Here is a 24974-nt window from a genome sequence, read left to right as displayed (position 1 = left end):
CATTAACTTATAAATTACAGTAATATATAGTGTAATGCATTATATTGATTAACATTTAATACTAGCAATTGTTGTATAAATGTACAAAAGCACTGTGAATTGTAAAAAAATATATACATTTCTAAAGTTCTAGTTCTTTAATTTAAACAAAATTCATGTTCAACATGCACAAAAATTACCATTACTGTAGCGCCCACTAGTGAACATACTATCTAACTGCACTTACCATCAACATATTTTTTTTGTTTTAAAAGGTTTTTATTGTGATATTCATTGCATTGCATTGCACAGCATTACAGCAAATATTACATCATCTCTATTTATTTATTTTTTGTTGCAAAAAAGAATTCAACAAATTAAATAACACACATAAAATAAATAATTAAAAAACAAACAAATAAATAAGTAATTCGTATAAACCCAGAACACATTTCAAAAATCACAAAATGTCTAACCCATAAAACCCACCCCACCCCTGGGACTAAAGCTTATGCAGTACTGTTGGTGTGACCTTCACGATCAACATATATTGTAATTTTACTTTTTTGGATGTAAAACTAGCATACTGAAGGTCAACTACGAAGCTCACCATGAGTTTGGGTTTGATGAGGAAGTCTTTATGTCCTCCGATGGGAATGTGTTTCTTCATGATGCTGAATTGATTGAAGCGACAGAGCAGAAGACCACTGCTGTTTGCCCTCAGGTTGAAGTCCACCTCTTCACATGTGAACCTACATGTACAAAAACACACATCCAGACTGTTAAGACTTAAAAACAACAATAATAATAATACATGCATACTCAAAAAAAGAGTTGTTCTTCCTACTTAATCCTAATTGTTAAATATAATATGTAACCTTAGACAACATAACTTGCATGGGTATATTTGTGGAATTAGCTACATTGTATGAATCATATTATATATTAAATAGATTATATTTATTTTTATATCAACAATCATTATCATTAAGGATCATCTAACACTATTTTTTCAAATTTAAGTATATAAAAATCAAATCAACCTTTATTTACACTAAAGTCAAAAGTGTTTTTTTCATGTTTTTTTGTTAAGAAAATGATTCATTTATTAAATGTATAAAATAGTTCAAAAATAGTACAAAAATAGTTAAATTGTTAAATATTTATAAAATTTTATTTTATGTAGTAAATCGTACTGTATGTAGTTTGTAGTTTGAAATGAAATTATTATTATTACTATTATAGACATTGTTGCTTGTATTACTATAACCATACATGTCATAGTGCAATAACATTTCACAATTTCGCAATTTGTACTGTATTTTAATTAAATAATTGCAGCCTTGATGAGCAGGTGAAGCTGATTTTAAAACATTTAAAAATCATACTGACCCCAAACTTTTGACCGATAGTGCAACTTACTACAACCAAGGTTGACCAAAGTGCTTTACACCAGTAAAAACAAATTATACAACACAACTAGAAAGCAAACAATGCAAAAACAATACAAAAAAGGTCAATAAATTGCAGCAAAACATTAAAATAGAAAAAAGTCTAAGTGCTCAGTCATTTTGGACAAGTGGGTCTTTTGCTACATAAATAAAAAAATATTTATTCAGCTTTTCAGAAAATTAAAATGTTAACAATGGACTTTGTGATCCAGGATCACATATATTTTCAAATGTTGAAACATTATATATATATATATATATAATATAATATAATAACATATAAATAAATAAATAAATAAATAAATAAATAAATAAATAAATAAATAAAAACAAATATACAAATAAATAAAATTAAACAAATATAAAAATAAAAATAAATAAATAAAAACAAACAAATAAAAAACAAAAAAAATGTTAAAATAAATAAATAAAAATAAATAAATAATTTTAAAAAATATATATCTATAATATATACATCCATATAAACTTACATAAATATGTATTTTAATCATGGATTTTTAAAGCAATTTAAAAGCCTAATTATTTAATAAGAACATGAATTAATGTAACATTATTTTTTATGTGTAAAATTTTTAAAGAAAGGAATACACAACAAAAATACAGCAAAAAAAATTACATTGAGAATTCTTATTCTAATATCGTTCTACCTCGATCCACATTCTATTGTGAAGTTAAACATGTATTTTCTTGACCCTGAAATACATTTTAAAATATATATTGGCATATGAAGGTTAGAATTGATATATTTTAAATGTTACAAATTTCTTTTATTTAGCCTCAGGGTTACATTTATCATAGTGTATATTGTTTTTACTGAACAAGAGAAAGCAAACGCTCACCGATTGAGGTCATACTGGACGTTCTGTGTGAGGTCAACATTCAGCAAGATGAGGTCGTGGAGATGACAGCGAGAGAAAGGGCTTGTGGGAGCTTGAGAAGACAAACTACTGCTCCATTTGCGCAGGCCACACACTGCATACTGGGAGATCTTTGGAGTGGCTTCCATGTGCTGCAAGACGCTCTTCAGAGACACGTTCATCACCTCGCTGAGACACACACACACACACAACCCATGCATGTTACACAATCAAGATATTAGAGTGAACAAAAAAATGTTTGCTTGCTCAACAGTTCTATTGTTACATACGTTTTGCCGTCTGGTCCAGGCTGCTGGGCGTTCCACAGGACGCAGGAGTCATCCATCATTACGATAAAGGGCCACACGTCCTGCCGTTTGACGCCTTGCTCCTCTTGTCGGTTCCTCTCAAGCTCCAGGTTGTGATAGGACAGTTCTTTGATCATGAATCGAGCCGCACCTGAAACAGCATTTCAATTCATTTAAGTCTGTCATGGTCCTGAACTGAAAGTCTCGTTTGTCCTGTGCTTGCTTACATGGCTTTGCCTTAATTAGTGTTAGTCATGTGCTCCTCTTGTCTTTCCTCCTTGTTTTTAGTCACCTCACCTTTGTTTCCTGATTGTTTTCACCTGCCTCTCATGTGCTTTGTTCTATATATTGTGCAGTGTGTTGTGTTCTCATTTCTTTGCTTGTTCGTTCCATGTGAGCTTGTCTTTGCTTATCTTGTATCTTAGCCTCGTCTCCATACATAGTGTTTAGTCTTGCCTGTTAATCTAGTTCTCTTGTTTATTTATTGTTTGTTGTTGTTACTACATTGAGTTTGTTCCTAGTGTTTACTTAATTTTGTGTTTTAATCTTGTCTTGCTTTTATCTTTATAACCATTTTCGTTAGTCCCAGTCTTGTAGTAGTTTTTTATTAGTTGTCTTTTTGTTTGTTTAATTACTCTCTTTAAGATTCTAGAAGTCTTTATTTCAGCTTTTTCCTGTTGTATCCGTTTGCCTAGTCAGTCTAGTTTCCTTTCTACCAAAAACATCAATTTATTTTATTTACTAATTAAACATGTATTAAAAGCTTGTCAGTTCTCCGCCTTCTTCTTTCCAGCGGCCAGGTGGCCAAAAACTTCATTACAGGGATGCCGAAATCTGGGAGAAGGAGGGACACATTGTCCAGTTGCCCTCACCGATGAGAGGGAGTGCGAGTGTTTGGGAGTTAACCCGAGTGTGGGAGAAACCATTCATCTGCCCAGAGTGCCAGGGCGGCCTGAGGCTGGCAAGGAAAGGATCTGCTTGCTACCGTCTCCCAGCATGGGGAGGAGGAGGGGATGCGGGGCTCACCACCGGAAGGGGGCCATCCCGGAGAGCCCAGGGGAGTCACCGCTGTCCACCATAATGCCAAAATCTGGAAGCGGGAGCGGAGCAGGAAGCCAGAAATGACGCCAGCCAGGAGAACCACTGCCGGATACCAGAAGACAGACGGGTGGATAGATTCCTCCACATGGCTCCCAGCACGTTGTCGAATCTCTTAGCTGGTTGAGGACAGAGTGGCAGCATACCCCGATTTTTTTTTTTTCCTCTCTCCCCTCTCTCTGTCACTCTTTAGCCTCTTCTCAGCTATCCAGCTCCTTTCTCTCGGCCCTATTATTCTCAAGTTTTGCTGGTCCTGAAGAACGGCCATATATGAGGTGTCGTGATCTCGTTCCTTTGAAGTGTGCATGCACATTAGCTTGAGCAAAGATGCAGATTTTGTTTGATTCTAACATTTAGAAATGAAACTTATGACACAGTTGTTGTTTAATTTTATCTGTGATTCCAAATTTGTAATGTATCGTAACCTTGGCAAACAGTTTTGGAGAATTTGATGTTTTCCCATTCAATACATCATACATTAACATACTGTATGATAAGATGTATTCTTAAAGGCATAGATCACCCCAAAATAGACATTCTATCATCTACTCATCCTCCACTGGTTTGAAACCTGTTTAAGTTACTTCCTACATTATTTTCTTTTTCTAGTACTATAGATGTCAGTGGCAGCAGGTTTCAAAAATTCTTTAGAAAATCTTGTTTTTTAAGTACAACAGAAGAAAGAAAAGTTTAGAACGAGTAAAGAGGAGGACTATATGATGACAAATGTTCAGTTTTGAGTGAACTATCGCTTAAAGGTTCAAGAAACCCTCGAGTACTTTAAAAAAAAAATGTTAACAGATTTGTGTAAGTAGGGCATCAGTTAAGACAATGTTAGCACCTGTTAGCTTTAATTGTGGGTAAAACTGGATCATTTTGAGCTTTTGTCAGCTAATTTCATCTTCCGGGTTTAAAATGATTTTTGGGGCGGGATCAAAACCGGTGACATAGCTCAAAACTACAAGTGGAGTGACGACGTGTCGGTTTCTCATTATTCATAGCAGAGTTTTCTTATCCCATGGGAAGAGCCTGCTTCTTAATTATTTATGATTGTGCATGCTTTTCGAAGGCAAGACAGACCTGCCAGTGCCAAGCTGTGAGATTCTATGTTGATGACTGAGTGAGACCGCGTCCACAGACCCACGGCACACAATATTTAGCCTATCATGAAGGGTTGTATGTGTTTGTTTCCATGATCAACTGGGTTTGTTGCATGCTTTTCCCCACGACCCTGTCAGGGCTGATACAGCAAAGCTGTATGTGCGCAACAAGCATTTTTGTTGAGAGAGCAGTACGAGAATTGGAGAATAACGGACTTTGTCTTTTAAAAGTTAAGTTCGTTCACATTTAGACTAGCGCTGTCAAAATTAAATAATTAAAATAAATTTAAATAATTTTAAATAATTAACGCGTTAAAAAAAATTTACGCAATTAACGCAGTTCAGGGTTTTTTTACTTCCTGTTGTGGTGGACGTGTGTTCAACATGCAATAAATGTGGATAAGACCAAGGAAGCACTTTTTGAAGGCAAGTTCCAGTATACTACAATTAGTTGCATCACAGGTTATCCAGAGTTTCATGCAATTTCGGGTGTTTCATTTTTAACTTCCGACATCTGTTGTAAGTTGATACCGCATGGTGAACAGAAAGAAAAACACGCATTTCGTGACTCGGTGTTCCTTTTAGGTAAGGTTCCTTTTAAGGCTCCACGGTAGAATTTTAATAAGAGTATTATCTTAATCATATTAAAATCGGAGTATTGGTGTCTTTTGTAAATGTACTCAGAATGTCTGGTGAAGTCGCGAGCTGTCAAAGACAGGGCATTACTCTGCCTTTCAGCATGAGCCCTCCAAGTTTAGCGTGTTTCCTCATTAAACGCAACGAAAGTGTATGCTTCGCGTTGCTGTGTCAGAATCCTTGTGAAATACAGTAATACTTTAGCACACTTAGCAAATTTGATGAACGTGATCATGCGTGTTGAATCTGAGGGGAGTCGCTCCAGTATGGAAGGCCGTTGGGGCCAAAACGTCTGCAGCGCGTTGTGTGTGTGTGTGTCTGTGTCAGGCCCATTGAGGGGTGTCAGGGGTGGAGTGAACGACGTATCTGAGTAGGGGCGAGAGGGGTGTGCAATGTATTTAACGACAAGAAATTTTTTGCAAGAAATTATCATTCATTTGCGGGCATTTGGGAGTCTCTGTGTACTTGCGGGATACTCCTAGTCTTAGCAACTGGATGAATGTAAAAGAGGATTAAGCAAAATTGTTTCTACTCTATAATTAATGTTCTCAACTCACAGCAATAAAACTTTACAATGACTGCAACAGTTTGTATTCTATAGTTTATTATTATAATTTTTCATTTTCCATATCTGCAATTCCTGTATTTTGGCATTTTTTTGCAGTCCACTTAGAATCCAACATGGAAATCAAGGTTTTCTTTATTGGCATTGATTGTTTTGAAATTTTAATATCATTAACATGCCTGTGTTTTAATTTCTGTAATAAATATGGCTGTCAAGCCAGGATCTTGATGGTTTATTGTGGGTATGTTGTTTACATGAAGAAATCTGTGTTACAAGTTAAACAAAACTCTATTAAACAATAATATTTTGAATTTTTCTTGCGTTTACATAAATTTTACATTTAAATAGGCAAAATTACAAGTTTCAGTATTTTAAAAGCGATTAGTCACGATTAATCGCGATAATTTTTTTTAAAGGTGCGATTAATTAGTTAATTTTTTTTAATCGATTGACAGCACTAATTTAGACACATCGCCGTGCTGCTGAGTACGCCTAAATCCTCCAGATTACCAGCAGGGCTAATGGTTGAAATAGGCAGGGTAAGAGACCTGCTGCACTGAGTCTGCATTCAGACCCGGAGCTTGAGGGAGAAGTCCTCATTTATAGTGTTTATATAAACTCGATTATCTTTATAATGATATAAACTGAGATTGAATTGAACTGAGTATATGAATTTACGAATAAAAAATGTAGCAGGACATTAAATTACTGTTTATTTCTTTGCATTTTAACTTTGTAAACTATAAAATCATGGGTCTCCTCATGGTTTGTTTCTCATTTTGTAAGCTGACTGACGACAGTTGTTTGCTCCCTTCCTTCTACTCTGTTCTGCTGGCCATGCCCACTCCTGCCTCTACTCGCAGAGTTCCACGTCTATTATGATGCATTTTTTGAAAAACATTTGCGGTAGACTTGAACCGAAAGTGGGGGGTTTCATGGCCCTTTAATAACACAATGCACATTCCTCTTTAATTTTCATCATTGACACCAATACTCACCGACTCCTGAGTTGTTGAACATGGCGGGCAGCACCAGCAGGATGTGGTTGGGCCAGTATTTCCTATAGAGTGGCATTTCATACTGTTTGACCACCAGGATGTGCAGGTGCTCGGCTCCCTCCATGGCATGGTAGATGTTGAGAAGGCCGTGCTCCTGGCGGCCCGTGGTTGGGGTGAATATTGGGCTTTTCATCATGCCCGACTCCTGAATCAGCAAACAGTGCAACACTTTTTTTTAGAAATTGTGCAACACAACCAAGAAAACATACCGTAAGAACACTTGAGAGATGACTCAGCAAGCACAGGACTTTCTGCATTGCTCAGGTTTCCAGGTGCTCCTTACAGTAAATCAAGATGCATCTCTAAATTTATTCGCATTGTCCTTGAGTTTAACGTATTTCTAGATACAGAGAGCTGATCCTAGATGTTTTCTTAAAGCTTTCCATTCATGCCATATAGAAACTATGCTTTCACATTTTCTGTTTGGCATTTTTTTTCAATATGTTTAACATGTTTAAGTAAAGTTTAGACAAAAATCTAATTATGAATGATCTATAATCGCCTATTCAACAAATTTGTAAAATAAAAGGAAAATAATAAAATATATAATCAAACAACCAACCAAATAGTTAACAATATTAACAGTGTGCTTAATAAAGACAGCAGCAAGATGAGCGTCACCATTTTTCACAAGTAAATATATAATATTGACAAAACCAGTTAAAGGAAAATAAAAGGAAAAATAATAAAAAAAATATGCACTGCGAATTTAAAAAAAAAAAAACTATTTTCCTAAAGAGATGGACCTCCGACATGATTTTAATACCTCAATAATGATATGAACAAAGTCACTCATTTCTTTATCCACTTTATTCTGGCTTTTTCTTTTCCTCCCTCTTTTTTCTTTTTACTTTCCACTTTTAAATGCATTTGTTTTTTTTACCTGCATTTACAACCATTAATGTAGCTGTAAATGTATGGACTAACATGTAAAAAATTAAACAAAATAAAATAAAAAAAGTCTTGAAACAAACAGACTATGCAAGTGTGCAAGTTAAATGTTCTTTTTTCTGAACCTTTAGTCTTATTACTTACTTAGAAGGTAGGGTCGTTACATATATTCCAAAATATGTAATCCAAATTCAATTTCAAATAGTTAAAAATTGCATCATTTTTAATTCTTAAGCCTGAATTTGCTATGAGATGTGGCTGTGTATTGCAGTGCCCTTACGTGCAGCGTGTGCATCAACTGCTACTTCTGAGAGAGAAAGAGAGCAAGAGAGCAATGCCAGCAAGAAAGGGAGATAAATCATTTTTGGCATGCTGATTTATGTGAAACTGTGAATATAGGTGTATAATCACCCTTAAAAAAAAATATTTTATGTTTTCCTGTAAGTAGGTTAGTTTAATATTCTGTTTATGCTAATAATGCATTGTGTCGGATGCTGTAGTTTGAAAGTGTCAGTTAGGTGACGTTGATGTGCATAGCTGAAGCCGTCAAATTATGTGAAGTTTATTCATAAACTAATTTCGAGAGAATCACGTGCTTATGATTTATCACGGCCGGTCTCGCATTTGCTAATCAATATCTTCCAATCATATGAGCCCTAAGCTACTATAAATAACCACCGTTTTCAGTTCACTTTATCTTCGTTTGGAAGAAACCCCCCTCCTCCCCTTTTCTCCTCCTTTACCTCTGACTGGGCGACACGACGGCCCAGTGGTTAGCACTGCGAGCCCCACAGCAAGAACACTGCCGGCCCTGGTTCCACAGGACCGGTGGGTGTTTCTGTGAGGAGTTTGTATGTTGTCCCCGTGTCCGCGTGGGTTTTCCCCGGGTTCTCCGGTTTCCTCCCACCATCCAAAGACATTCAACATACATAACAACCAAGAATTTATCTAACCCCTCGTGTTCCCTTAGCTACCGCAGCAGGGGAGTTCTGAGATCCACCGAGCTCAGGCTCCCCTCTCGCTCTGCCACACGGGAGGAAGCCCCCGGCTAGAGGAGTCCTTGAGCTTGGGGCTCTCTCCCGGGACAGCATGCCAAACAAGCTTTTATAAATCATAAGCTAAGTGTGAACTCTTGAATTGTAGTTCATTTATTATTAGATGATGATTAAAAATAATATTAATAGTCATTTTATTCAATGTAATTAAACATGTTATAGGTCTATATTATGTGAAACTAGTTAAATATTGTCTTTAAAATCGTCATAGGTCTCAGCTCAATCCTAAACTCTACCCTTAGTTTTACCTGCTCGCGGAAAACACTCTTTCTGGATCTATCAAACAAAACTCAAGTACACTCAAAGAGGACAACATGAGCATTTATAGCAAATAAACTAATGTAAATATTATTCCACTTTTTGAGCATTGTCGAGTGTGTTCTTACATGCCTATGATTGATCATTATGTTCACATGCTCAACAGAAAGCGTTGCAATTGGCTCAAAAACGGTCAGCGCTTTTCCCTGATAAGAGACACGGACACTGAAAAATGTGCGGTAACAGTCTATTTGCATGTAGTAAAGCGCACATTGTGCATTTATCATAGCTGATTCATAATAGATGGCGTGGGGAAAACTCGCTCTACAGACTTCTTCAGGATCCACAAATATCACTTTAATAGTGATAGAGGAAAAGTTACCTTACAAACATACCAGCAGTTCAAAGATCCAAAGTGAGAGAGAGACAGAGAGGGAAAGAGCTTTCAATTTCTCCCTAGCAGTAAAATAGTGTATCCTGATTATGCTGTACTTCAGTGTCAGTGAAAAACAGTCCAGCAAACTTGAGTGCAGTGAATTGTGCACAGTTTCCTGCTTTTTAAGTAGTTAAAGCATTTTAATTACTCGCCCTCACCTCGTTCAAATGGTATTCTACCACGACATAGTGCAAATGAAATAAATGTCAGTACTGTATGTAATAACCGGTAATGATCTATTAATGAACCGATACTGAATTGTCTACGTCTGCATCGTAGTGCATCAAAGAAACAATTCATTTTGACACCCCTATATATATTGGCAGTGCAATGTAATGAGAGTAACTCACCTTGTCTGAAAGCAGAGGCAGTCTCATGCTCTCTAGGTGACTGCCCTGTTGGCTGAACACAAAATGAGGCTCTTTGGATTTAGGGATGATAAAGTGCAGCTGGACTTCCTCTCCCAGCATAGATGAGCAAAAGGTGAAAGCGTGGAAGGTGCAGTCGGAGAGCTACAATCACACACACATAACACATAATCTTACAATAGGCAAACAGCTTTCTAGATTAGCTATTCTGAACCATCAATAGTGAGCATACTTTTACTATGAGATTTACTGTTAAATTAGTCATTATTAGTCAGTATATATGTCTTTATTCTTCAGTAGATCAGTAGAACATTATATATGTATATATAACAATATATACAGGGCTGATAAATACAGAAATGAGTACACCCCCTTTTAAAAAATGCATATTTTCATCCATTTCTCAGTGAATAAAGCCAATCATTTTTTTGCGCATTTAAAAAAAAAAACAAACAAAAAAAAAAATTATATATATATATATATATATATATATATATATATATATATATATATATATATATATATATATATATATATATATATATATATACATACATACATATTCTTTAAAAATAGTGTGGTCTTCTGATATCTTTAGGAATATAAAGCTAATACATTTAAATTCAAATAAGCAAAAAAGATAAACTTTCAATTCTTTTCAAAAATTTCAACCTTGAATAATTTTTATGTTCTTTTTTATGATTGTTCCTGTTTATTACAATTTTATTTAATATTTTACCCCAACATATTAATTTGGGTGTGCTAAATTATTTTGTTAGGTTAGGCAAGGTTTTGGCTTTGGTACTGATTGATACTGGACAAATATAATATTGTGGCATGGTTGTTGGTGCCAAACAGGCTGGTCCTTCAGAGTATTTTAGAAACTGCTGATCTACCGGGATATCCACGCACAACCATCTCTAAGGTTTACAGAGAATGATCAGAAAATGCCTTGTTGATGCCAGAGGTCAAAGGAGAATGGCCAGACTGGTTCCAGCTAATAGAAAGGCAAAAGTAACTTAAATAACTACTCGTTACAACTGAGGTATGCAAAAGAGCATCTCTGAACACACAACACGTCCAACCTTGAGGCGGATGGGCTACAGCAGCAGAAGACCACTCCTCTGACCCACTCCTGCCAGCTAAGAACAGGAAACCGAGACTACAATTTGCACAGGTTCACCAAATTTGACCAATAGAAGATTGGAAAAACGTTGCTTGGTCTGATGAGTCTAAATTTCTGCTGTGTCATTTGAATGGTAGGGTCAGAATTTGGCATCAACAACATGAAGGCATGGATCCATCCTGCCTTGTATTAACAGTTTAGATTGGTAATGGTGGTGTAATGGTGTGGGGGATTTTTCTAGGCACACTTTGGGCCCAAAAGTAGAACCAATTGAGCATCATGTCAATGCCTCAGCCGACCTGAGTATTGTAGCTGACCATGTGCATCCCTTTATGACCACAGTGTATCCATCTTCTGATGTTTACTTCCAACAGGATAACGTGCCATGTCATAAAGCTCAAATTACCTCAGACTGGTTTCTTGAACATGACAATGAGTTCACTGTTCTCAAATGGCCTCCACAGTCACCAGAGCTCAATCCAATAGAGCACCTTTGGGATGTGGCGGAATGGGAGTTTCGCATCATGGATGTGCACCTGACAAATCTGCAGCAACTGCATGATGCTATCATGTTATTATGGAGCAAAATCTCTGAGAAATATTTCCAGTACCTTGTTAAATCTATGCCACGAAGGATTAAGGCAGTTTTGAAGGCGAAAGGGGGTCCAACCCTGTACTAGTAAGGTGTACCTAATAAAGTGGCCGGTAAGTGTACAAACTGTATATATCTATATAGAATGTGTTTTTCTTTTTTGAAAACTATGTTGTCTAGCTTGTTTTTGGTGAACTTTTTTTAATTTAGAAAAAAGCGATATGCTGCAGTTATTTTATGTTGCTAGGCAACCCCCACAAAAAAAAAAAAAAAAAAAACACTGAATCAGCTGTCCTGTCACAATGGAAGACTCACCTCTGGATGATTGGAAAAAAACATTTATGACGTTGAGTATTTTTTTTTTCTTAGCAGAGTTAATTTTGTTTTTTCAAGCATTTAAAGAGCTCCAATAAAAACACGAGTGCACAAAACATATAAGGCCTCTACTACACCACCGGATGCATCACATGATCATCACATTTTACTTACCTGAGCAGCAGGAATAGGTTCACTGTAATGGTGGCACTGCTCACAGTGGTGAAATGCATTGTGGGCTGCAAACAGGCTGAGTCTAACAGATACTGTGTTTCTCTTTGGTGGGTCCGCTTCTGTATCCAGTCTTTCGGTTTTAACCCCTACATTTTATGAGCACACACAAAACAACATCAGCATACGTACACAACTGTAGCTTTAAACTGACATACAGCATCATAAAAAAGCAGTTTCATACCACTCTGTGTTTTTGGCATCCTGTTGGCATACACTGGACTTGAATATTTGAACTTGCAGTCATGAGGGCAAAGGTCAAATCTTAGTTTGCGGACGTCCTCCACATCAGGCCACTGTGGCCCACTAGAAGGGGGAACCTTTGATTTGTCTTGCACATCTAGAGATTGTAATTTAAGATAATTAAAAACAGTTTTACATAATTATCATCTCATATGGCTAGGTTAAAAAAAAAAAGATGAAAAGGACACTTTTAGCTTTCTTACCTTCCTCCAGCTCTTCTTCATCATAAACGTCTACCTCCAGAAGGCGAATCAGCATACGGAACAGAATTCGTAGAAACTGCAGATATGCACCTGTTTTTCCAACCTAACACAGAGGAAAAACAAAGAATGATGCACTGGATGCCTGGCAAAGGGGCAATAAGCTGAATCAGAGGTCAATGTAAAATGAGCTTCTTGTTTAAGAAGTCTCATTTTAAATGGATAAACCTTATGTAGAAAATGTGAACAGTAAAATCTTTTGCAGTTTTATGTATTTTTTAAGCTATTTAAACATTCAATTCACCTATACCACATGCCTTTGGACAGTGGGGGAAACCAGAGCACCCGAAGGAAACCCACATCAACACAGGGAGAACATACAAACTCCACACAGAAATGCCAACTGGGACACAAAGCAGCGACCTTCTTGAGTGAGGCAACGGTGCTTAACACTGAGCCACAGAGTCGTCCTCTTAGTTTAAAATATTTTTGTATATTCAATATATTTTAATTCTTACACATATTCCAATAAACCTGGCAGCACGGTGGCGCAGTGGGTAGCACAATCGCCTCACAGCAAGAAGGTCTCGGGTTCGAGCCTCGGCTGGGTCAGTTGGCGTTTCTGTGTGGAATTTGCATGTTCTACCCGTGTTCGCATGGGTTTCCTCCACGTGCTCCCGTTTCCCCACAAGTCCAAAGACATGGGGTGCAGGTGAATTGGGTAAGCTAAATTGACATGTTGCATTGACGGGTTGCAGCTGGAAGGGCATCCACTGCGTAAAACATGTGTTGGATAAGTTGCCGGTTCATTCTGCTGTGGCAACCCCAGATTAATAAAGAGACAAAGCTAAAAAAAAATGAATGAATGAATTCTAATAAACAATGTCTTGATCACCAGCGATCTAACATTTGACTACAATTCTGCCACTGGACCGAATTACAACTTCCAGAAGTCATTGCTCCTATCATTCCTGCCACAACTGACATTCATCTGGATAGTGACACACACACACACACACACACACACACACACACACACACACACACACACACACACACACGCACGCACACACGCACACCTGAAGTTCATCATTAAATGTTTACATGGACCATATATACACTACAGTTTCACACACTCTTTGCTGAGTCTTGTTTCTGTTTTCTGTAAGCCTTTCCAGTTTGTACCTACTGGTCAGCAAAGTGAGGCTTCATAAAACACTGAAACATTCAAAGAAAGTGTGTCGATGCTTCGAAGCATTTCGAAACCCCACTTTACGGTGACACTCAGTGATCATTTTTTTTCATGTATTGCTCTAGAACAGCTTTAGCAAAATACATTTAAGCAAATTGAGGTATTAAACCCCACGTTGTAACGTTGTAGAGTTGAGGTTTCAAGTGATTTAGTGAAGCGATGAGAGTTTCTGACAAGCATTCAGAGGTATTAAGTTTGAATCCAGGGTGATGCAGTTATAGTTAGTTTTAAATGCTATGTTGTTGTAACATATTTTGTTTCGACACTGGTCTGACGTCCCAATGAACACTTTGTGAATAAATATGTCTTGTTTTGGTCATAAAACAGTAACATTATTAAAAATACAGCAAGGTCTCCAAACACTTCTGAAATGACCGATGCTTTGAATTGCTTTAGTCACATGGCCTGGTGTTGCGAAACACTTTAGTCATGTGACCTGTGTGTTTCGAATCACCTTAGTCACGTGACCTGGGATCATGCTTCAGTGCAGTGTTTTGAAAAACTTGGCCTTCAAAATCTCGACACTGTAACGAAACCCCAACAAACACACCACCCTGCCTCAACGTAGTGATGATCTTACAACATTGTACCAAACTTGTAAAGAGGTTGAGAATTTATGTTGTTGCTAAAGGTTGTCACAGCGGTGTCATAATGTTGCCAAAAACGCTGTTGCCTTAAGTTGTGCTTTGGTGGCATGGACGACAATTCTACAACATTTTCTCGTCATCAATGAATCAGTTCAATTTCAACAGACCGTTCAGCGTCTGTCTGTTGTGTCAAGCTCTGATCTGTCCTCTTTTGTTCACTACCTATTTTGACTTGTGGCTGCTGTGGATCCATCTCTGAACTGGATTCTTTGTTGGATTTCTTTGTATGACTGCTTTCTCCGTACAAACAACTATGCCTGGTCTTCGGTTGCGCTCCCCGATCTGCTGTATTCTTCAGTCCAGAGCTTCGATGCCCAGTGTCTGTATTTTAATTTGCTTTCTTGTTTACTTTTCTTGATTGTTTACTTTCAAGTTTGATTATATGCATTTGTGTGGCATTTTTACACTTTAAAGTTTACATATGCAGTTATTAAATTAAAAGGGAAAAATGAATGAACAATATTTAGTATATGTAGTAATATGTAGTAAGAACGTCGTCTCAAGGTTTCTGAATGTTACACCACAACATTACAACAGCCTTCTACGTTGTAACAATGTAGCGAGCACGTAAGTGGCGACGTTGCCTTTGAAAAAATGCATGTTTGTTGGGTCAGTTTCACATCACCCATCCCTCTTTATACCTGTTTTGACCATTCCCTGCCTGACTATTCTCCTAAATTAACTGCATGTGGATCATCAACTCCATTGCAACAACAGTTTTTGTTAAATATTAATACAATAAATTACGTAAGTGCAATGTGTATTAAAAATGTTAAATATTTTTGTTTATTTAATTTTTTATATTTTATAGCAAAATTATTTTGTATACTTTAAGTGTATCCTATATTTTAAAGGTTTCTTATATTTCAATTTGAAATATTTTTGTGCATTTACGTGATGCATTCTGCATATTTAAACAAAAAAGTGTTTTGCACATTAGTAAACAATGTATCCTGTTTATTTGACCAATTTTATATAGATTAATATTTGAAACATTTTTTTTAAATATTTGTTGTATTTTTTCCATTTACTTTCATGGCTTATTTTATAACTTAATATATCCTTTCTGTATTTTGGTCCCTTTATTGTGAAAATGTCACGAATAGAAGTGATGCTTTGCATTAACACACACAATCCAATAAATAGAAATGGATCATGATTTTTTTAAGCAACTCCTGACCTGTGGTGGGCCGCTCAGCAGCAGTCTTCTTGGGTGGGGATGGGGTACTGGGCCTTCATAATCAGCGTGGTGTTGCCTGGCTGTGGTCCACTGACGATAGTAGAGGGACTGCTCTGCTCCACCAAGGCCATGAGGAACCGGTGGTCTGAGCGGACTGCTCCACGACACATCCGCATGTGGCAGCAGAGAGGCAGAACTGGGATGACCCAGAGTTTCAGGAGCCAGCAGGGTATACGCAGCCCGAGACAGCACCGCCGTCCGGGGAAAGACCTGCGTCCTGTTACATTCACGTGGAGCCTGTGTAGACTGACTCGGTCTCTGAGCTGCCGGAGACGAGGAAGAAGAAGAGGAGGAGGAAGCAGAGGAGAATGAGGACGTGCCGGATGATGAGGGAGCCTGAGAGTCGCACTCCTGCTTGAAGCGAACAGGAGAGGAGCAAGAGTCCATCATAGTCCTGCTTCCACAAGGGTCACTCTGTGAGGATGGCTTGTCAAGTATACTTGAGGAACTGACACCATTTTCTGTGGTGGAGCCTGATAGAGAAGAGAATATATTGTAATGAATTATATTAGATCATGCGACCACACAAGACAACAATCTGGTTCACCAACAAACTCACTTCATACTGCAGCTAAATTTGGATTATTTGATGTTTATTGATTTCTTGCTCCAAACAAATAGTAATTTTAAGGACAATTCTTAGTTTGTCTTAAGGCCAGTTTCCACATGATAATAACATGCATTCAAATCTATTGAGAACACCTGTGTTTGGATTTTGTCAAGAGCCTTCAGTTTTATTTTCAGGGTTCTTACACATTTTTCAAAGTCAAACTTTAGCACTTTTCTAACACTTTTTCAGGTGCATTTTCAAACATTTCCAGCATTTTACAAGTAACATATATGCAAATTACACATTTACATACACACTTAATAACATTATATCAAATACTAGTTGTTAAAATGCCATACCAATACTGTATCATAGATTAGATTTAGATTAGATTCAACTTTATTGTCGTTACACATGTACAAGGCAACGAAATGCAGTTTAGGTCTAACCAGGACTGCAATAGCAGCAAGTGTAGGACATAGGTATATGTTGTAAAAGTGCATTTATAAAAAAAAAAAATAATGGTGATATTTACAGATGTATGTACTATGAACATTACATACAGGTTGTATTAACTATAAACAGAGATTTACAATAGATGAATATATGTACAGGTTACTATTATACTCAGGTTGTGCAGATAGATATGAACATAATTATAATGTACCGTTGAAGTCAGAATTATTAGCCCCCATTTATATTTTTCCCCAATTTCTGTTTAATGGATAGAAGCTTTTTCAACATATTTCTAAACATAAAAGTTTTAATAACTCATTTCTAATAACTGATTTGTTTTATCTTTGGCATGATGACAGTAAATACTATTTGACTAGGTATTTTTCAAGACACTTTTATACAACTTAAAGTGACATTTAAAGGCTTAACTAGATTAATTAGGTTAACTAGGCAGGTTAGGATAATTAGGCAACCTGAAGCGCCTGCCAGAAGAAAGGGTACTATACTATACTACAGTATACTATACTATACTATACTATACTACAAAAAAATTAGAAATGTATTTATGTAACAGGGACAATGTTCATTAATCAACAGTAAAACTGTACATAAGCCAGACTCAGCCACATAAGCTAATTTTAATCTGTTGCCCCCTGCCAGATTTTAAAAACGCAAGCTAAAATAAAAAAAAAAACACGCTATTACACATACAATAAGAATAAAGTTACATACAGTTGAAGTCAGAATTATTATCCCCCCTGAATTACTAGCCCCCCTGTTATTTTTCCCCTAATTTCTTTAAAAATCTTTTCAGCCCATTTCTTAACATAATAGTTTTAATAACTCATTTCTAATAACTGATTTATTTTATCTTTGCCATGGTACAAGTAAACAATATTTTACTAGATATTTTTCAAGACACTTCTTTACAGCTTAAAGTGACATTAAAAGGCATAACTAGGTTAATTAGGTTAACTAGGTAGGGTAGGGTAATTAATCAAGTTATTGTATAACGATGGTTTGTTCGGAAGAAAGCCATTAAAATATGCATTTAGGCAAACTACTATGCATTTTTTGTCATGTGATGCAATCATGTGATCCATTTGGCCCAAATCTAGATGGTGGTTTGCACAAGCGATCGATAGCACTTTTTTCAATTAAGACAGAATGTTTACTCAATAAATTATTGTCTGGATTTACTGATGAACAATACACAGACAATGTCAGCATTTTTTAGATGTTTAAATGTGGAAGAGAAACTTTTGGAAAACACTAGAAAATGCTGAAAAGGAGAGAGCTTTTTTTCATCTGTTCACAGTGACAGAAAATTGGTTACAAATGGTAGAGATCAAACAGGTGACACTCAACTACATTGCTATGGTTACCATGGTGTTAATGAGTACATGTTTTGTGCATAAAAATATCTTGGGTAACACTTTATTTTGATGGCCATTTGAGTATTAGAAGACTGTCTGCTTAATATCTGTTGATACTGCTCCTTCAATAGACATTTACCTGACTATAAGAAACTTTGCAAGTACATGTCAAATTACACTATCACTAACCCCAACCTAACATTATCTACTTATAATCTAATGAGAATTAGTTGCAATGTAACTTAAATTCAACAAACTGATAATCAAAATAAAGTGTGACCTTTTTTAAATAATTCTCTCCTATATTTAGATGCAGTTGTCACTCCTAAAATTGTACAGAGTGAACAGGACCCTTGAGTCCAGTGTCACTCACCGGAGGTCCTAGTAGCAGCGCTGGCATTGCTGGGTGGTCTTTCCAGCTCCATAGGGAGATCATCGTGTTCTGCTGTTTCTCCAGAGCTCCTTTCACCTTCTCTCGGTCTCTCTTCTCTGCTTGTGGCAGTTTTGGTCTTAGGGATTACTCTACGTGTCACATATGAACAGGCCAAACCCACTTCCTGTTCCAGCGCTGTGCGTGTCAGGTAGCTGGAGTCAATCAGCCGCAAGTCACAGTACTTTAGAGACCTATACAAATACAGGAATAAACATGTAAAGTAGTCTCCACGAGATTATTTTGATGTCAAAACGTTTTTGGATTTTGATCTATCCAGTAGAACTTTATGCCGAGTTCAGGCTGCAAGATTTTAGCCCTGATTTTGACTTGGCGACAGGATTTCAGAAATCAGCTAAATATCTGGAGGTGTCTGCGATTCAAATCATGCTGTGTGAAATACGATCACCTATAGCCAATGAGAGCGCAGCATCCACTACTGTGGGTATCTGCAGGTCAGCGGGAGGTTGGAGGAGAAGTTTACAGTGCTCATTTTCAGTTTACTTGGACCCAAGAAATTGAGGCAAAACAAGTGGAAAATTGGCAGGAGTACCCATGTCTGTTTGACATGTTATCTGAGCAATACCACAACTGGGTCGAAAAATAAAAAAGATTGAGAGAAATTGCTCCCTTTAATCCCAGATGGGTAACATAAATACATTTTCTACCCCACCTAAAGGCTTCTTTCCCATTATGCAGTAACAAAATATATATTACAATATTTTACTATATATATATATATATATATATATATATATATATATATATATATATATATATATATATATATATATATATATATATATAGTAAAATGCAGTTTTGACAAAGTTGATTCTTCCTATTTTAAAGTCATGCAGTGTGAAACCCCCTGTCGCCGATACATCTTGTAGTGTAAACACAGCACTGACAGAAAGCTACCCCAAATTGTCATGCAGTGTGAAAACATCCGCGACACGACTACTTTGAAAATCATGCAGTCTGAACTAGACATTACAGGATGTTAATCTTCGGTGTATCAAAAACAAGTTTTCGGAAAAATATATGTCTTATATTTAAAATATCTTTTTTTTATTTATTTTTTATTATAAATCTAAAAAGGTTCAAAAAAGGCTACACAAAAAGTGTCAAAAATACAATAAATGTATTCATATTTGTAGCTAATTTCTATTAGCTTGAATTGACCTTGTTAAATTGTACCTATTTACATTTATTTAATGAATAAATAAAAATATTAGTTCAAATATAAATTTTTCCCTCTTTTTCTCAGCAAGACTGCAATTATTTTATTAAAATTATAGTAATAATATTGTGAAATATTCAATACGATTGATTTTTCGTATGATCCTTCAGAAGTCATTCTAATATTTTGATCTCCTATTTACAAAAACTACATTTTTATTTTTCATAGACATTTATATATATATATATATATATATATATATATATATATATATATATATATATATATATATACATATACATATATTTATATATATATATATATATATATATATATATATATATATATATATATATATATATATATATATATATACATATATATATATATATATATATATATATATATATATATATATATATATATATATACATATATATATATATACATATATATATATATACACATATATATATATATACATATATATATATATATATACATATATACATATATATATATATATATATATATATATATATATATATATATATATATATATATATATATACATACAACGTATAACGATGGTTCGTTATGTAGACTATCAGACAAAATAAATAGTTTAAAGGGGCTAAAAATGTTTGACCTTAATATGGGGTTTAAAAAATTAAAAACTGTTTTTATTCTAGCTCAAATAAAACACATTTGACTTTCTCTAGAAGAAAGAATATTTTTAGACATACTGTCAAAATTTCCTTGCTCTGTGAAACATCATTTGGGAAATATAAAAAAATAAAAAAATAAAAAAATTGAAAGGGGGTTTAATAATTCTGACTTTAACTGTATATATAGTACATATTATACACAGAAAGAATAATTTCACACAGTTGGCATGAAGTACCTCGGGAAGGTTTCTCCAAGAGGATCTTTTCCAGTGAGGATGACAATGCATGGAAGTCCTTCCAGATCTTCATATGTATGTGGGACCCACTCCTCATTTTTACAGCCCCTCCAAGCCTAAAATACACAGTTTTCTTATTCCATGTTTATTCTCGTAATAAGAGCCAGACGCATAAGGATCGGATTCTTACCCGCAGACGAGCACAGAAGTGCACTGGCAGGCTGATCTCCGCAGCAGGGCTTCCCAGCAGCACAGCAAAGCGGTACTGCAGCCCCAGCTTGTCCCGGGCCTCCTCCAACCGCTCCTGTGCCAGTCGTGCCAGCTGCAGTGAGGGCACACGCACCAGCAGCATGTGTCCGCACCCATGCTTGCTGCGGCCTGGTACACTCAGCAGATCCTCCACCATGGCGAGTGTCTGAGGGGTCACGTGATCCCGCAGAGAAGGGGCTGCTGTGAGTGCCATCAGAGCCTCCGTGTACTGCTGGATCAACAGGTAGCTGCGGATCACCATACTGTGCAAATGTGGGTGCCTGAAATCAGCAAGGAAGGTTTTATGACTGAGATACAGTGTACTAACAGACAGAGACATTAGATTTTTCACAAAATTGATAGTTTTCATGTTGACTATGAAAAAAATCTAGGGATGGCTAACATGAAACTGATGTTTCGACACAGTGTCGAGATTCCTTAGCGCAAATGTTTCGAAACACTGCACCAAAGCATGATCTGAAACACCCAGGTCACATGACTAAAGTGTTTCAAAACACCTGGTCACGTGTCTAAAGCGACTCAAAGCATCAATCAGTTCAGAAGCGTTTCAAGCCCTTGCGAATCTGGATTTAACTGACAGGGTCGGAAAATGTGTTTGTCTCATATAGCCTAGTGCAGTGGTTCCCAACCTTTTTCTTTGGAGCCCCCCCTATGAACATATACAAACATTGGAGCCCCCCCACCATATAAATACACACGCACGCACATACATATGTACTGTGTGTATATATATATATATATATATATATATATATATATATATATATATATATATATGTGTGTGTGTGTGTGTGTGTGTGTGTGTGTGTTTGTGTAACATTAATATATAGTAATATGTATAGAAAATATTAATTAATCAGTTTTAACTTGTCTTGGCCTTCAATAAAACCAAAATTTAGGTAGGCTTTGTCATACTGTCTAATCTTTTTCTTCGCCTCTGAGGAATCCCTGCATTTACGTTTGTCTGCCATTTTTGTTTTGATTTTGCCTTTATGACACGTTGACAAGCAGATTGCGCGAGTGAGCAAAATTTAAATAATTATTTAAAGTTATTTATTTTAATTATTTTCACTATTATGTTGGAACTTTAAGCATGTGTTTAGTTTTTTATTTAGTTTTTTGGTACTTAAAAATACATATATAATAGTAGGGCTGCTCGATTTTGGGAAAAATCATAATCACGATTATTTTGGTCATAATTGTAATCACGATTATTCAAAACCATTGCCAGTTAAAGTCAAAATTATTAGCGCTCCTGAGATTTTTTTTTTTAATAAATATTTCCCAAATTATGTTTAACAGAGCAAGGAATTTTAACAGTATTTCCTATAATATTTTTCTTCTATTTGTTTTATTTTAGCTAGAATAAAGAAAGGTTTAAATATTTTGAAACCAATTTAAGGTCAATATTATTAGCCCCCTTAAGCAATAAATATTTTTGATTGTCTGCAGAATAAACTACCGTTATAATGACTTGCCTTATTACTCTAATTAAGCCTTTGAACTGCACTTTAATCTGAATGCTTGTATTTTGAAAAATATCTAGTAAAATATTATGTGTGCTGTCATTATAGCAAAGACAAAAAGAAATCAGTAATTAGAAATGAGATATCAAAACTAAAATGTTCAGAAATAAGTTAATAAAATATTCTTTCCATGAAACAGAAATTGGGTAGGAAAAGGTTTGCTAATATTCAGGAGGGATAATAATTCTGACTTCAACGGTATACATACAGTTATTTTCCACCCTGCAAAGGAAAGAGAAATAAATACAATAGAATAAAAATATAAAACAAACTGTGTTTTAAGCATCTTCACTGTAAGAAAAACACTAGCTGCAGCAGTCCTTCAGTCAAGAGCAGCGAGGGTTTTCTCGTTATGTTTGTTTAATAATGATAAAAACAGGCGGCAGAAGGATTATAGTGCGCTGTCTCTTTAATAGTTTCTCTTTCACGTCTTTTGATCCTCAACTCGTTTGTTTATTACACAAATGAGGGTTAATGTACATAATCACTAAACACCGTGTTTTGACACCTATTTTACCATTAAAGCGCTCACGTTAAGATGACTTTAGATGTCTGCGCTCCTCTGCTCGTCTCAGTGTGTGAATGAGAGTGAATGCTGACCGACCGCATGCTTCTGACTGCGTGATCGTGCTGCACGCACACATAAGCTCTTTCGCGCTTTTAAGAGCCATTTAAGAGCGTGTACAACTGGAACGTGGCAAAATATGATGCAATAATCATTTATCTCGATTAATGCTTTTTTATAATCGTTTGAAACCGAAATCTAAATCGGATATTCGATTAATTGCAAAGCCCTTTATAATAGTGGAGCATTTTTATGCCTTTTTCTACCTCAACACTTATCCTCTCCCGCGCCCCCCCTGTGAACTCTGGCGCCCCCCTTAGGGGGGCGCGGACCCCAGGTTGGGAACCACTGGCCTAGTGGACCATGAGAGTACACGTTGTTACTGTGCTTCAAATGGCTTTTGGGTTCGAATACTCAGAAATCAAGATTTTTTGTATTTTAATAATGTTATTGTTTTCTGCTGTAGTCCAGATAGGATACAGCTGCGGATATGCCATCAATTTAGCATCATTTTTGTAACACTGTAAAACAATATCTAATATTTTTACAGTACTGTGATGGTTGGGTTTAGGGTTTGGGTAGACGTTAATAAAATACAATAATTGGGAAATTTAATTAATAATATAAATAACTCTTGTTAACTTTCAACAACAATCTTGTCTGATCTAGCAACAATCTTGTTTTATAACCAAACCAAGACATATTTATTCACAAAGCAAGAAAGCATTTATTCGGATGACCAATGTTGAAACAAATTAATACAAGAACAAAGCAGTTCAAACTGATTTTAAGCATTTCAAAATAGCTGTATCAGCCTGAATTTGAACTCACTTTTCCTGGCTGGTTGTCAGGAACCCTGACCACTCCACTAAATCACTTGAACGTTCAACTCTACAAAGTGGAATTTAATACCTCAATTTAATACCAATCTACCTTCCTGCAGATTTCAGTAGCAAACCACATCAAACACACCTGCCTGTAATCATTCAAGTGCTTAGTTAATTGGTTCAGGTGTGTTTAATCAGGATAGGAGCAGAACTATGCAGAAAGGTAGATCTCCAGGAACAGGGTTGAGCACCCCTGATCTAGCGTGACATTTATAGCCATACTAAAAGCACAAGCTGATAGTTTACCTCACATCTTGAAAATAAAATAGCATTGCCTAATGTTACATGTATTTATTTAGTCAAACAGTACAACTTCGATTTTGTAGTAAAAAATAAAAGATCTTTTCCAAAACAAATAAATATTTAAGTTGAACCAAATGAAACAAATTTACTCATGGTCTAATAAAACATCATTTTACATTTGAGTGAATGTATTTTTTTCGTTTGTCAGAATAAATATTTTGATTATTATTTCATTGAGTATTATTTTATTGTGATAAAATAAGGAAAACGTTGCAAATGTGGTATGAAAAGTTTTGAAGAGCTTGTCATCTAAAATCGTACATACATTTTTTGAATGTAAATAAACAAATTATTTTAAGAAAACTGTCTTTAAAAAGATAGAGCCGAAAGTAATGCAAATATTTAGTCTATTTTTATATAAACTTACTGTTGGTGATGTAGATTTTAGCCTATTGTAATTATTTAATAGTGTAAAATAGCCAGGTTTTCCAGAGAATACATGCTTTTTTTCTTTTGCCAAAATTATAAAAATTAGAAATAGTCTATAGAAAGTGAGAGTTCACTTAAAAAGCTTGTTAGTTGCTTGTGTGTTCTGAACATATTTTAAAGAATATTCATTGATAACTATTGTCTTCTATAGCAGGAAAAACAAATACTAT

The 24974-nt window shown here is 35.7% G+C and overlaps 1 protein-coding gene across 9 annotated transcripts in view; it reads right to left on the bottom strand.

Moving 5' to 3' along the window:
- The window catches only part of greb1l (GREB1 like retinoic acid receptor coactivator), a 147663-nt gene that overhangs the window by 7830 nt on the left and 114859 nt on the right, over positions 1–24974 (bottom strand). For 4 of the 9 annotated variants that reach the window (XM_087238429.1, XM_087238431.1, XM_087238430.1 and 1 more), the window contains 12 exon segments: positions 21015–21354; positions 20825–20940; positions 18683–18933; positions 15868–16400; positions 12792–12894; positions 12530–12685; positions 12289–12434; positions 10064–10225; positions 7014–7218; positions 2599–2767; positions 2291–2497; positions 590–731 (listed from right to left, as the gene is read on the bottom strand). In XM_087238429.1, the coding sequence (XP_087094555.1) occupies positions 590–731; positions 2291–2497; positions 2599–2767; positions 7014–7218; positions 10064–10225; positions 12289–12434; positions 12530–12685; positions 12792–12894; positions 15868–16400; positions 18683–18933; positions 20825–20940; positions 21015–21354 (2530 nt within the window). 9 annotated transcript variants of the gene reach the window in all.

Source organism: Danio rerio, chromosome 2 (genome assembly GCF_052040795.2).
Source record: "Danio rerio strain M-AB ecotype USA chromosome 2, GRCz13ab, whole genome shotgun sequence".
Taxonomy (NCBI): Eukaryota; Metazoa; Chordata; class Actinopteri; order Cypriniformes; family Danionidae; genus Danio; species Danio rerio.
Note: the sequence above shows the minus strand (reverse complement) of the source record. Positions and strands in the feature narration are given on the sequence as shown.